The sequence below is a fragment of the Cryptomeria japonica genome, chromosome 3, assembly GCF_030272615.1.
Source record: "Cryptomeria japonica chromosome 3, Sugi_1.0, whole genome shotgun sequence".
Taxonomy (NCBI): Eukaryota; Viridiplantae; Streptophyta; class Pinopsida; order Cupressales; family Cupressaceae; genus Cryptomeria; species Cryptomeria japonica.
In genome coordinates, this window is record NC_081407.1 from 86,278,199 (window position 1) to 86,291,501 (window position 13,303).

At 33.3% G+C, this 13,303-nt stretch overlaps 2 protein-coding genes across 2 annotated transcripts; one reads left to right on the plus strand and one right to left on the minus strand.

Moving 5' to 3' along the window:
- Positions 1 to 8,316: 8,316 nt before the first annotated feature.
- LOC131071017 (calmodulin-like protein 3) lies at positions 8,317 to 9,215 on the minus strand. Its single transcript, XM_058006721.2, has one exon. The coding sequence runs from the start codon at positions 9,096 to 9,098 to the stop codon at positions 8,631 to 8,633; it is 468 nt and encodes a 155-aa protein (XP_057862704.1). The 5' UTR covers positions 9,099 to 9,215; the 3' UTR covers positions 8,317 to 8,630.
- A 2,848-nt stretch (positions 9,216 to 12,063) lies between these two features.
- On the plus strand, positions 12,064 to 12,973 carry LOC131071007 (uncharacterized). The gene has a single exon (XM_058006712.2). The coding sequence runs from the start codon at positions 12,303 to 12,305 to the stop codon at positions 12,666 to 12,668; it is 366 nt and encodes a 121-aa protein (XP_057862695.1). The 5' UTR covers positions 12,064 to 12,302; the 3' UTR covers positions 12,669 to 12,973.
- Positions 12,974 to 13,303: the final 330 nt, after the last annotated feature.

Below are 13,303 nucleotides of genomic sequence, written 5' to 3' on the forward strand. Positions count from 1 at the left end.
ATGGAAGTAGCATCAGAGACAAATGATCAAGGTTCAATCGGTTCAAGGGAAGACAAAATAAGCCAATCGGTCTATCATTCAAGAAGATCAGTGTCAAGGTCACATCTTCAAGTTGGCGATTCTGATGATAATGCAGTCACAGAAAGTGACTTAGGCAAGAAGACTTGAGGTCCTATGCAAACCGGAACCTCATTGGAAAATAGGAAAAGAGGCTTGATTGAAATACTGCAAACCAGTAGCAAAGGATGAATCGATAGTGAAGAGCGCAATGGTATACCGGTAGGCCGATGAAGCAGAAGGACCAATAGTGAACAACACAGTGGTATACTGGTAGGATGATGAAGTAGAAGTAAGATAGGTGGTCATCATAAATCTAGGAGCGGTGATCAGTTACAAAGTTGCGATGGAAAAGGGTGAGTTGGTTAGTTTGTGATAATGCCAAACTAAAGGTTGGTGAAGTCAACCTTAGTTATCATGCAGTTAAGCCATGATTTTTTGCGGATTTTTTGGTTCACATTTAAAAGACTGAACTCGACCCAAAAGTCGCTATTTTGGGGGATGCAGTGATAGATTTGGATGAGTAGTTGGTGGAATTATTGTAGGGCGTGCAAAGAAAGAGTGGGAAGATTTGAATTTAAAATCTACTGAGATCTGTGATTGCATTGATTAAGGAAACACTTGAAGATGACAACAGGGGGAGTATAAAGTGTTTTGAGTTCATGCAAAACATTTTGATCGAAAAATTTGTAAAGTGCAAATCCTGTTAGAGGCAATCCAAGGTACAAAGTGAAGAAGTGATAATTGATTTAGTAGAGAAGAGTATGTGTGTAAAGTAGACTAACAAAGTGCAGAGCTGAGGGTATGAGCAGAGAATCGGTGTAGTGTAGAGCAGACACAACCGATGGAGATAGAGTATGAGATTCATTGTGATTTGATCAAGCTATCAGTAGCTATTCTAGCAGATCAACTTCCTATTGCTTTCTAACCATTGCAACTCAAAATCCCTTAACCAGGTGGACTTTAATAGGTCCCTTTGTAAAATCCCTTAACCGAGTGACATCTTAATTGATGATCCTAAGTTCTTTAACAAGGCTACCTCTAACAGGGTAAAGGCACTAACAGGCCTTAAAGAAAATCCCTTAACCAGGTGGCACCTAACAGTGTCTTTTGTAATCTCTTAACAGGGATGGATCCTCACCGGGTATACTCTAGAAGAGTGCAGAATTTGTGAGTTTCTACTCACACCATGGTTTTCTCCCATTTGGGTTTCCATGAGATAAATCTTGGTGTTATTGTGTATCTTTTCATGCATGCATGTTCACCTGCAATAACTTTTTGTATTGATGAATATTAAGTTAGTGCAGACTTGAGTAAAAAGGTTTTAATTTAGTAAAACCAGTAAAGTGTTGATTCACCCCTCCCCTCTCAGCACCAGTTGTGACTAACAGAATTGACTTTAGTTCATCATGATACATTGCTTGCCTAAAAAATCAGGAAAAAGTTGGTCGGAACAAGATGATGCCTCTTGGTCCCTACTTTTTCTCTCAGAATTTCGGGAGAATGTTTTGGCAATATTTTTATGTTTAATCCAAAGGATTGCAAAATTATATTAATTCTAGGTCAGCTTATGATCAAAAACAAAGTTACGATTTCATAGATATAGCCTTTTCTTTCCTCGTTTGAAGGATCCATCTAGTAATTTTGAAGGAGCCTTTTATGAAGTGAAAGTGCAGGTTTATTTGAAGTCTTCAATCAGCAAATCAAGCATATATCAAGTCTAAATCAATAATTTTCATCATCAATTGGAGCTTTGAAGACATTGAAGAATAATAGGAGATCATTGACTGTTGATTGGCTTGTACCTCTTTCTTAGGGTTTGGTATGGTTTCATGTTATTTTCGTGTCTTTGTATGAGCTTTGTAACAATCATTTTTAGATTTACATTCATGATTTAGATCCATTATTACATTTTTTATTTGAAGCATTTACATTTACATTTACAAGCGTTTAGGGTTTACTCTCAAAGTGTAGTGTAGACCTCTAGATTTACTTTCTTTTCATTCTAGGATCTTGCATACACACAAGATTCTTGCACACACATTTTTAGTACATTATTGGCTATTTTTGGAGGTGGAAATCACCAAAACAAGGGGTTTGACTAAGGCAAAACCCTATATAGCCACCTAGACACCATTTTTCAAGTTGTAGGTGTAGGTACAGGAATCCGACGAACGCATGATCTTCAGGACCGTTGGAACACACAGGTGTAGACCCAGTCTCAGAGGCAAATCACGGTTTTCTAAGACTAGGGCATGGTTCCCTGGTCTAGTACCAAGGCATGGTACCCTAGTCCTCTAGGTTTTGTAGCTTTTGTCTGGTAGCTCAGCATTTCAGAGTCTCAGGATCCAGATTCCAGAAGTACATCTCTCTGTGGTATCAAGGACCAGAGTGTGGTGTTCTGGTCCAACTTAGTTAGCATCCAATTTCAGTGATAGGTGCACCTCTGAGTTCCTTTTCCTGCTCTGTCCTCAATCTATCAGTTTTAGATCTGCAAATTTCAGTATTTTTAGTTTATGCTTGCATCCCTGCTCATCTCCTAGCATAGTTGATCATTGCATTGTATTTTGCACATCTCCTCTTCATAGCAGCAAAGGAATAGAAACCCTAAAGATATTCCTTGACTCTCTCTCTCCCTCTTGTGAGAAGTAGTCAAAGTGAATCATTTCCTTAGGATCTTTCATATTCCAATGTGTGGAGGAAAGTGGGGTTAGGTCTTAAACTACCCAATCCAATTTTTTTTTACCTTACATAGTGTTAATAGTCAAATAGGGTAGAGTACCTCTCATACTTGGAACAAGCTCTTCAAATACTTTCTTCAAGCCACTTATGTGCAAAATGTTTCCAAACACTCCCATGTAGAGAAATTGAATATCTAAGGCACATTTTTGAGGTAGGATTCAAGATGGACCTTGCCAAAATTATTTTCATACAAAATTGGCTTAACCAAAAACCCTCAAGAGTCTTTGTGGCTTATTAATCCTCACAAATTATTACCATTTCTTTTTAAAGGATTGTGGAAACATTGTTGCCCTCTTTATGACCATATTAAAAAATATTCCTTCTAGTGGGATTTCTACAAATGTAGCATTTGATCTACTTAAGTAAGATGTTCAACACTCCCATTCTTCCTATATTTTAATTTATCTAGACATTTAAATAATTGAAATTTATGCTTCTAAATCTAGGCTAGGTGATGTTCTCATGTAGAAACAATAATTCATTTTTTTCGCCAACAAGGATCTATTTAGAAAAAAAATCTTTCTCATTTCGCTTATGAGAAGGAGATGTTGGTCATCCTTCTTGAAATCAACAAATGGTATCCCTACCTTTTTGGATGATGATTCTACATTAAAACTAATCACCCTGGTCTCAAATATTTATTAGAATAACATTAATTCTCTCCAAAGCAACATAAATAGGTCACAAATTTATTGGGATATGACTACAAGATCACCTAGAAAAAGGGACATAAAAATAAGGTACTTGATGCATTATCATGTCAAATTGAGAACCTTCTTTCTATTACTACTTTATTAGTTAATGCTTTTTGGATTACATTGTGTAAAGAATGTTTTGTATCAACATTTTTGGATCACACTCCATGATCTAAAACATTGATACAAAAACATTTGTACACAATCTAATCCAGAAACATCTGCATTAATTATTTATGGATTGTGGAAACTTGATATCATTACTTTATTAGTTCCCACACTTGCTTGGTTTGATAATTTACATCAAAAATGTTATAAATATAGCTTCCTACAACAACTTATAGACAAAATTTTCACTCATTTTTCTCATAGAATATTTGATTATTTATGAAATGAACCTATTTATGGTATAAGAGATGGTTGGTCTAGTCTCCTAATCAACTCTATTTCTACCATTTTTTTGAGTTCCATACAATACCATTGAAAAGTTGCTAAATCTTTAAAAATATATAAATGACTTCACCATAATTTTGGTATATCCTCTATAAGCAGTCCCTTTTGATAAGTTAGTTTATCCCATGTACTTGGGAGTCAATGGTTTTGCTTAGTATAGTTAGTATAGAAAGAAGGTTATGAGAGTACAATAGTCATTCATGAATTTTATTATAATGATAATTTCTCAAGGAGGTTTCCCCTCCAAGAGATTTGTGATTTACTACAATACAAATATGATAGTTGAATGTAATATAATTCAAGTTTGTTTATTTTTCTACAATATATTTTTCTATATTTTATGTTTGGTCAATTCATGGCATGAGGTTCCTCATATGATTAATATCTAGTATTAAATAGAATGAAGGAAATATTCAATACATTCACATTATTAGCCTTGATCCATATATGCCTAATCTAATTCGAAGACTAGCTCTCATTATGTCCTCATAGTCATTATGAGATAACTTACTACACACATAGGTATGTGCATGGAAATGGAGGATCAAAATGGCAATCAAAAGTGGCCACTTTAAAAAAAATATAGTAAAACTAATGGGTGTGTGCAAGAAGTTGAGTAAGTGGAAGTGTTTTCCTTGCTTTTTTAGACTTCGCCACATTTGACCTAAAAAAATGAAGCACTTAGAGATTGAATCTTGAAAAAAGTTAGGAACACAAAATTTATTACTTAGAGTCTAGTTTCTAAACATGTAACTTATTCTAATACCTAGATCATAGAAATTGACTTTCAGAAGGGATTTTTAAAAACCATTATTTAAAAATGTTTGTTTTAGGACCATACCATGCATGTGTATGACCATCACTTTTTGACACAAATAAAAGTTTTTTAAAACCTTCTAAGAAAATATTTGTAAGACATTGAAGATTGATGAGGATATTCTTTTGTAATTTTTTTTTACTTTTTTATTAATTTTCCATTGGTCATATTTGCTATTTTAAAAATCCTCATGTACAGCCACCATAATTTGACCTAAACTTATCGTTTTTAAAAAAAAAAAAATTATAATTCTATGTAGATTGATGTCATATATTTTAAAAATCCTCATGTACAGCCACCATAATTTGACCTAAACTTATCATTTTTTTTTATTTTTTATTTTTATACTTCTATGTAGATTGATGTAATATATTTTAAAAAAACATTAAAATAAAAATATATTAAATAAATAAGAAAAATTGAGGATCAAATCTAGTACAAATTAATTAAAAATGAAAAATAATTAGATTCTTAAAAAAAGTATATATCTGCAATATACACAATGTAATCTCTAATGGGTTTTAATTGTGTCTGATAAATTTGTAAAAATGGGCATCAAACATATGCTAGAAGTCAATATTTTGTTACTCACATAGTCCAACCTTGTGCTTGCAGGTCCAAGGCTTAGGTTTTGGCATTTGAGGCCTTACCCAACTTGAATCCCAAGGCACATGGTGGGGTGGTTTTCAATTTTTTTTTAAAATAATTGGGCCTCGTTATACAAACGAGAACTTGTTTAAATAATGGGGCCCCATTATTGATTTTATTGTGAAAATACTTTCAGGAAACAGGGCCCCATTTTATAAAATAATAAAATGGGGCCCCATTATGAAATAGAACAAGGTCCCATTTTTATCCGGGCCTCGAAGCATAATGGGACCCTATTGTTTTTAGGCCTTGGGACCCCAAACCAAAACAAAGCCCCATTTAGAAAATAACAGGGCCCCATTCCTAGTGGTGTTGTTCCCAACACACACACTTCCCCCTAATTGGGACCCAACTTCTTGCACCGACCCTAATCATGGATAAAAAATTAGAGATAGCTACACTTAAAACTTGAAATGTGATGTCAATGCTCAAAATCTAGTTTCTAAGCTTACTATTTTAAATAAAAAATGAAGGGGATTAAGAAGTTTAAGTAGGGAAACCCATAAAGTGCTTTTTCTATCATAAAAATATAATAACTATCTTATGTCGCTCCTCTTAAAATATAGACTTTTTAAAATTATTTCACAAATTCAAGTTTCAATGAAAATTTAGCTAAAATCCTGTTGTTTATACTTGATCTTTCTACAATTTTTTTTAATAAATATATAATTTTTTGCAAATTTTTAAAATGGGCACATATTAAAAAATAGGCATTGCTTCCCTCTAAATTTTTAAAACTAATTTAAAATATTTTTTTGAATGTGTATATTATGGAGTCTAGAATGTAAAAATATAAATTTGTTTAAATTTCAATCGATAGATAAAAAAATATATATTTGAAAAGCTATTGTAGTGTCATAAATTATACCCCTTATAATTCTATGGTACATAATAGCCTCCGCTTTATGATAATTGGAGGTCTTCTTCACCACCTTGATCTTTTATCCATCTCACTTGCCCCATTAGCCTTTGCCTTGTCCTTTTTTGACTCGACTTATTGTTTCACTCATAGACACTAGCGTGTCGCGGAGATGTCGGTGCACCATGCTCAAATCTTGTGAATTTGACAGTCTGAACGTGGTTGTTTGAGCATTACACATATGCCTAGAAGATGTTTGTAATGCATCTTCATGATCACCGACATTCATTTTTATCCCAGCATGTTTATCTTCCCTTTTGGAGCTCATTTTGGCTCTCTAGTGGCTTCTCTAACTCTCTCCCTAGAATTCTATTGGATTTATGCTTGTTCATTGTCTCATTTCAAATCTCTCTTTGACTTTTTCCTTTGCTCTCACATATTGCTACCATTGTCATGCTTTGAGGAAGATCGACTTGTTCTTCTTCTTCATCTAGTAGGCTTCTCACTTTGGGTGTGAAAGGGGAGTCTTCTTCTTCCTCTATCTTTTGTTATCTCCATAGCATATTCGTTAAGATATTATTGTTGTATCTTTTATTTATTATTTCATCTATCTTGGTTGTCTATGGAAGTGGAAACACCAAAGCAGGGGTTTGACTATGGTAGGCCTCTAAAAACACAACCACGACATTTTTGTCCTTATTCACCTTGTGTGCAGGTCGTCAAGTAGATTTGGGGAGCTAGCTAGAGACTTCAAGCATGGGTCAATTGTGAGATTACATCTCTTCCCTCTTTCCTTTTTCATTACTTAATAGATAGTCATATTTGATTTTCACATCATTATTTTGCTCAGTTTTTGTTATTTGGGCATGTTTTCATCATAGTCTATTCTTTGTATGGACCCTATGACTCTATATGTACATAATGTTAGTGCATCACACTATTGTCTTAGACCCGCACGTGCGTCCTTAGATAGAGTGTCGTTAGGTCGCATCAAAGGGCCTCTATGACACACTCAATTTCATCTAAGGGGTATTTAACAGTTCTATACTTTGTATTGCATTCCAAGTGGAGAGGTTGATTAGTGAGTTCCTGATAGGTGTTCACCCACGTGTCGGAGTGGTTCACTTTTTCTCCTCTAGAGCTATAAATAGTGTTTTAAAGAAAAATGAATAGACTAGTAAAATAAATTGAAGATTAAAACTTAATGTATTTGAAATGTAGGAAAAATGCATGGTTAGAAAGGTAGGAAAGAGATTAACGTTATTGTGGTATTTTTTTAATTTTATTTTATTTTTTAAATGTGCAAATATGGTAGTGCATGCAAAACATTTACTTACTTTTCATGTTTTATGTAAAAAACATCTTTGGACACCATGTACATGTAGGCCCAAGCCTATAACTCAAACATCCAAGTCTAAGGGTTACCTTCCAAAGCAAATTTAATTGAAACGAATGTCCATCATAACCTATATACATTAAAAAAAATTCAAAAAGTGAGTGATTTTATGTTTTCAAGGCAATTATAATGTGTTCCCATTATGGCTTGGGTTTCTAAGCCATCTCACTTTGACCATTTTTTGGTCTCCCACCTTGCACATATTCACTTGTGTGGCAATTTATTATGTCAAGTAACAATTAAATACATTCATTAGAGTATTGATTCATCATCAATCATCATTCAAAAATGTTACGACATTGAGAAGTACTTAAGGAACACTTCTCTTTGGAGTATTAAGAATAATACTATAACATTAGGATCACCATCTTGATCACTTTTTATGGCTTATATGTTTTTTATCCAAATTTGTTATGACTATAAACTTGGTGGTCCAATAAAAAAAATTGACTTAGGAAAAAATGTTCTTTGTGATTTGACAACATTCCTAAATATTTTAAACTATCAATTTTTATACCAGAAAAAATAATTAAAAATAGAATAAACAAATTATATTAGAATTATTAATTATAGATCTAAAGCACTTTTCAAAAAACATCTATTTTTCTTGATTAAATTAATCCTATCTTACACTGCGAAAAAAAAAAAATATTAATCTGCTCACTGTTTCTCCACCTCCCCTTATATTTAATTTCCTTATTGAAAACATTTAATTAATAGATCTAAGTGTCCCATTAGCAAATGATAAGGATAAGGGCCTTCTTAGAACATTCATTCGCCAATTTTAAAAAAAAACAAGTCAAACATTTAGTCCCTTTAGTCCCTCATTATATAGTAAGTCCAACAAATTGGACCAGATTGATTAAAATAACAATTAAATCTTGACAGATAACAATCGTAACGGTTGGTCTGGAGATTGGCCAGGGATAGTGAAACCCTTTTAATGTACAAAGGCATGGAAATTCATGGAGAAATTGCAGAAGACATCATATTTTTGAATTCAGAGAAATCCAAAACTCCATTGCAGTCTGAATCAAATCTACATATCATTTTCTCGCACTCTTGTGGAGGTTGAGTGTGTGGAATTAATCCGAGCGCTGAGAGAACTCTCTGCAATTCTTCACAAGAGATATATCCGTCTTTATTCTCATCAAAAATATTGAATGCCTCCATTAAATCTTCTGACTCATTTTCTTCTTCATCTTGTTCGCGGTTGAAGATGAAGTTATATAAATCAACAAACTCTTCAAATTGAAGAAGATCGCTACAAATCTCTTCACCTTTCTCTCTCATTACAAATCTCAGATCTTCTTCTGACATTTGTATTCCTAGCTTGTTTATAAATCCACAGATTTCGTTCACAGTAACGACTCCATCTGCATTTTCGTCCACCATTTCAAAGACTCTTCGAATTTCACTCAGATTAGCCATTTTAGGAATGATAAACGCGTTATTAATGATCTCTGAGCAGCTCCAAAAATCATATGCTTAGCAAACAAACAGAAAAAAGTTTAAAATGTGAAAACGGAAGACAATAGGAGGTGTGATCGAAAGGATTAGCCCGTCCAGATTTATAAGAGGGAAAAAAGAAGTTTCGATGAAATTGCAAGGAAGAAGAAAGGATTCTCAATCTCACCGCCCTCTAACGACCCGATAAAATTAGTTGAATGTAAACGCGGAAACTGCAGCTTCCTTCCTTCCCAATTTTCACACGTTTGCTTTGGTTTTTCCTTCTCTTTTCTCGTACGTCGCTTTCTATTGGTTAAGAGTGCGTCTAACTTTGCGGTTAGCATACCACGCGTGGAATTTATGTGCTGAACAATATGGGACATCTGTTGACTATTTTCATAGTTAAAGTTAAAAGGTAAATATTAGTCAATGAGCATCATCACATAGTAAATTTTAAATTATTGCTTCATCAAATAGTTTACCTTTGTCAATTCGTAGGCCTTATTCAAAACTATTAAAGGTCAAACTCTTTCTATTGTTCGTCCAAGTTTGAAAAGTATTCAAGGAGAGGGAATTATGAAAGTAGAAAGACGTAGATAGAATTATGAAAGTAGAAAGATGTATCCATTAGGAATATTTTAGAATGGAATCATTTTATATTTGATGGTAGAATTGTGGAAGTAGAAAATGTCTATGTTAGGAATATTTTAAAATTGAATCATTTTATATTTGATAATTTTATATTGAGATTTTTAATGATTATAAGATGAAGGAGTATTATAAGGAAATTTCTAATGAAGTTCTAGTTATGAATGTTGAGAAAAGGTTATAGTGAAGGAATCAAGAATGGATCGACAAACAATATAAGAAACAAATGAAGTCTACTTTTTTGCCTCCTAGATTATTCAAGAACAAAAATCTTATAATTATTTTCTTCATCCATAAGTGAAGCAAGAGTAAAATATTTCTCATCATTCATATGTACCAAATCAAGGAATATTTTATTCCTACCCAGGTAAGTTTTGGCAATCCTTCTACCACTTCTTCTAAAGGCATTATCATTTTATATATCTTAAAACAAAGTGCAAATATTGCAAAGACAAACATCTATTCTACTCCAAAAGTATAAAAGAAATATTAAACTAAAATCCACACTCTCAATCCTTGTATATATCAAGTACATTTACAAGAAATTGTTTATGATATCATGCTGAAATTTAATTTATTGAAGATAGTTACAAACCATAGGATTGAGATGTTCATGTGATCAAAGGTGTTTGAGATTTCTAGCTTGCATGGGCTATATGTGCGTGTACATAAATATGCACATACATATCCATATACACATGTATACAAATATATGTTTATACATAGAAATGATGTCTCGCACTTGGGGGATCTTTTATCTCATTGACCACTATTTTAAAATATTGATGATATACCTCCATAACTATTACATAATGCTTATTATTACTATTCTTGATCACATGTTTCACAAACATAATCACTTTCTACGATGATTATGGGGTCTTCCATAAAATAACAAAGTTGACACCTGGAGATTACGCTTATTCATGACATGCTAACAATGGCTTGATATCTTATTTATCATGATGATTATCCCTTTTCCTTGAAAGTTTGTCATGATGATATCTCACATGCATCTAGGGTATGAAGATATTTTGCCTTATTGGGAGAAGCATTGGGTACATATTGTTGCCTATCATTATATGCATCACAATGAACATATCAATAGTATGTGTTTAGGATGTCATATGAGGTTCTATATTTGTATTCAAGTATATATTCATTCAGATTTTCACAATTAATTTAATAATTTACATATATTTTCTACTATTGCTCAACTGAATTGCACTTTTTGTACGTAATTAATTTGATGAGTTAGAAGCTCGTTAATTGAAGGTGGAAGAAAAAAGTGCATCTACAAGCTTCTTTTGAAACGAAAGGGCATGAAGAAATATTTTTATGTATATTAACATTTCTCAAGTTTTGTTAGTAAAGATTCCATTAGTCATCTCAAAATTTCTTAGGATTAGGTGGCATATGTTGAATGGTAAAGTGATAGTTTCTATGTATTTAATCTTTTGCAATTATAAATCTAGAATTTTAAAATATATTTTAACAATACCAACATCCACTACTTCTTGCATTAGTTAGATGATAATAGATCATTTCATGATCTATGGAAGAGAGGACTTTGTAATGCATTCTTGAAGACCATCTTCTTAAACAATTATTATTGACATCTATATAAATAAAATATGAGAAACATTTAGAAATCAAATCCAATATCATGTATATGATTCACGCTTTCAGGACACAAGGTAACTTCATCACCTTATATATTGACCAATATAAATTGACTTGATATATCTAATACCTAATAAAAATATCTTCTAATGTACATGTACTTTTCCCACCTACTTTTCATTTCAACATAGATTCATATATTAAATATATTGTACATATCTTTTAAATCGATTATAATATTTTAAAATTTAAAACTATAAGACTATTAACATATTGAAAGACACTACCTAATACACTTAAAAGATAAAAAATAAAAAATAATGTATAAATATGAAAGAGGAACAAATATATATGAAAGTTTGTTTGGTCTACAAGCACAAACCACATGGGAAGAACTTAAGCTCTATTTTTAAGGAAGAGGAGATTTTGGGGGGGGGCTACAAGATTATTTGGAAGTGAAAATGGGGTGGGGCTAGAAATTACCCCACCAGGGTGGGAATTGCATTTGTCACTTGGCAATCACAAAAGAGTTGAAATGAGTTTCACCAAACATTTTAGAAGGAAATAGAAAAAACAAATTATTTCATTTTTACTGCTGCTCATGGGACCACTAACTTCCTTCAATTTAAAGACTTAAATTTTTAATGTGCTACACATTTCATGGAACCACTTGCTTTACAGCACCGAAGCCCCTTCGATGGGACCCCAGCCTTACTCCTCTTTGCTATACTGCGTCAAACTTGAGCGAAACACGGTACAAGGATTATTTTAGTTGAGAGACGTTGAACGTTACAAAAAACCATCTAATCTTCAAACCACTTCGAACGCGCAGACGTTGAACCTGGTGGGTATTGCTGAGATTGCATAGGTGCAATTGCAATCTCAATGATTTAATTGTCAAATCCACGCATCACCATGGCCAAATGTATTCAGGCCATTCTCATAGTGAGCTTGTTTCTGGTAATCCCATCTGTGTTGGCAAGTGAAAAGGAGAATATTATTGCTTTGCCGAGCGAACAAAAGGCCTGCAGCAAAAATTACGAATCGGTATCGTGTCCTGTAAGTTGCTTTAGGGCAGATCCGGTATGTGGGGTCAATGGCATAACATACTGGTGTGGCTGCGCGGAGGCTCTATGTGCCGGTGTTGAAGTGGCCAAAGTTGGATTTTGCCCGGTGGGCAGTAATGGAGGAAGCGGTCTTTTGACTGGACAGGCCCTTTTACTGGTACACATTGTCTGGTTAATTCTTCTGGGGTTTATTGTATTGATTGGGCTGCCATGAATTGAGTAGGGTTAGGATTTCAATTAGTGATCAATTCTATTGGAATTTATTTGTAATCACTGGGGTGCCCTGAATTGGACGGGGATAGGGTTTTTTCTGATTTTAACTGATTTCGGGAGTTTCTACTGGGGTTTGTTGTTCTGATTGAGCTGCTCTAGGATTAGGATCGGCTTCTAATTTTTGGGCCATTTTAGATGAAATAATTTCTCTCTTTGGAGAACAAGATTGTGGCTTCAGCCGTTTGTGGGATTGGTTTGTACTCTGTTTTGAACATGAAATAGAAGCAGCAGATTAGTTCATTACTAGTGAAGATGGCATTCGTTGACAACAACGAAGATATTTCTGTATTTCCATAAATTTTGTGTTAATAATTTTATTTGGTACAAATTTAGCAATTTTTCTGATGGATAAAGTCACGGATGATTATTGATTGTAGATCAATTAAAGGTTTATGTATCCTTCGATACACTATTTTTTAGCAAATATGTGCACGTACGTAACGACTAGATTTTTTCTAGCAGTGATGCCAAGAGAGTTCAGAAATAACATGCTCTAAAATATTCCTACAACATCAATCTTTCCAGCTTTCAGTTACATTATTTTTAGATACAGTAACTGGTATTGAATTTGTTTTT

Excerpts from the sequence above, each read along its gene's own strand:
- LOC131071017 (XM_058006721.2), bottom strand. The coding sequence starts at position 9,098 with ATGGCTAATCTGAGTGAAATTCGAAGAGTCTTTGAAATGGTGGACGAA.
- LOC131071007 (XM_058006712.2), top strand. The coding sequence starts at position 12,303 with ATGGCCAAATGTATTCAGGCCATTCTCATAGTGAGCTTGTTTCTGGTA.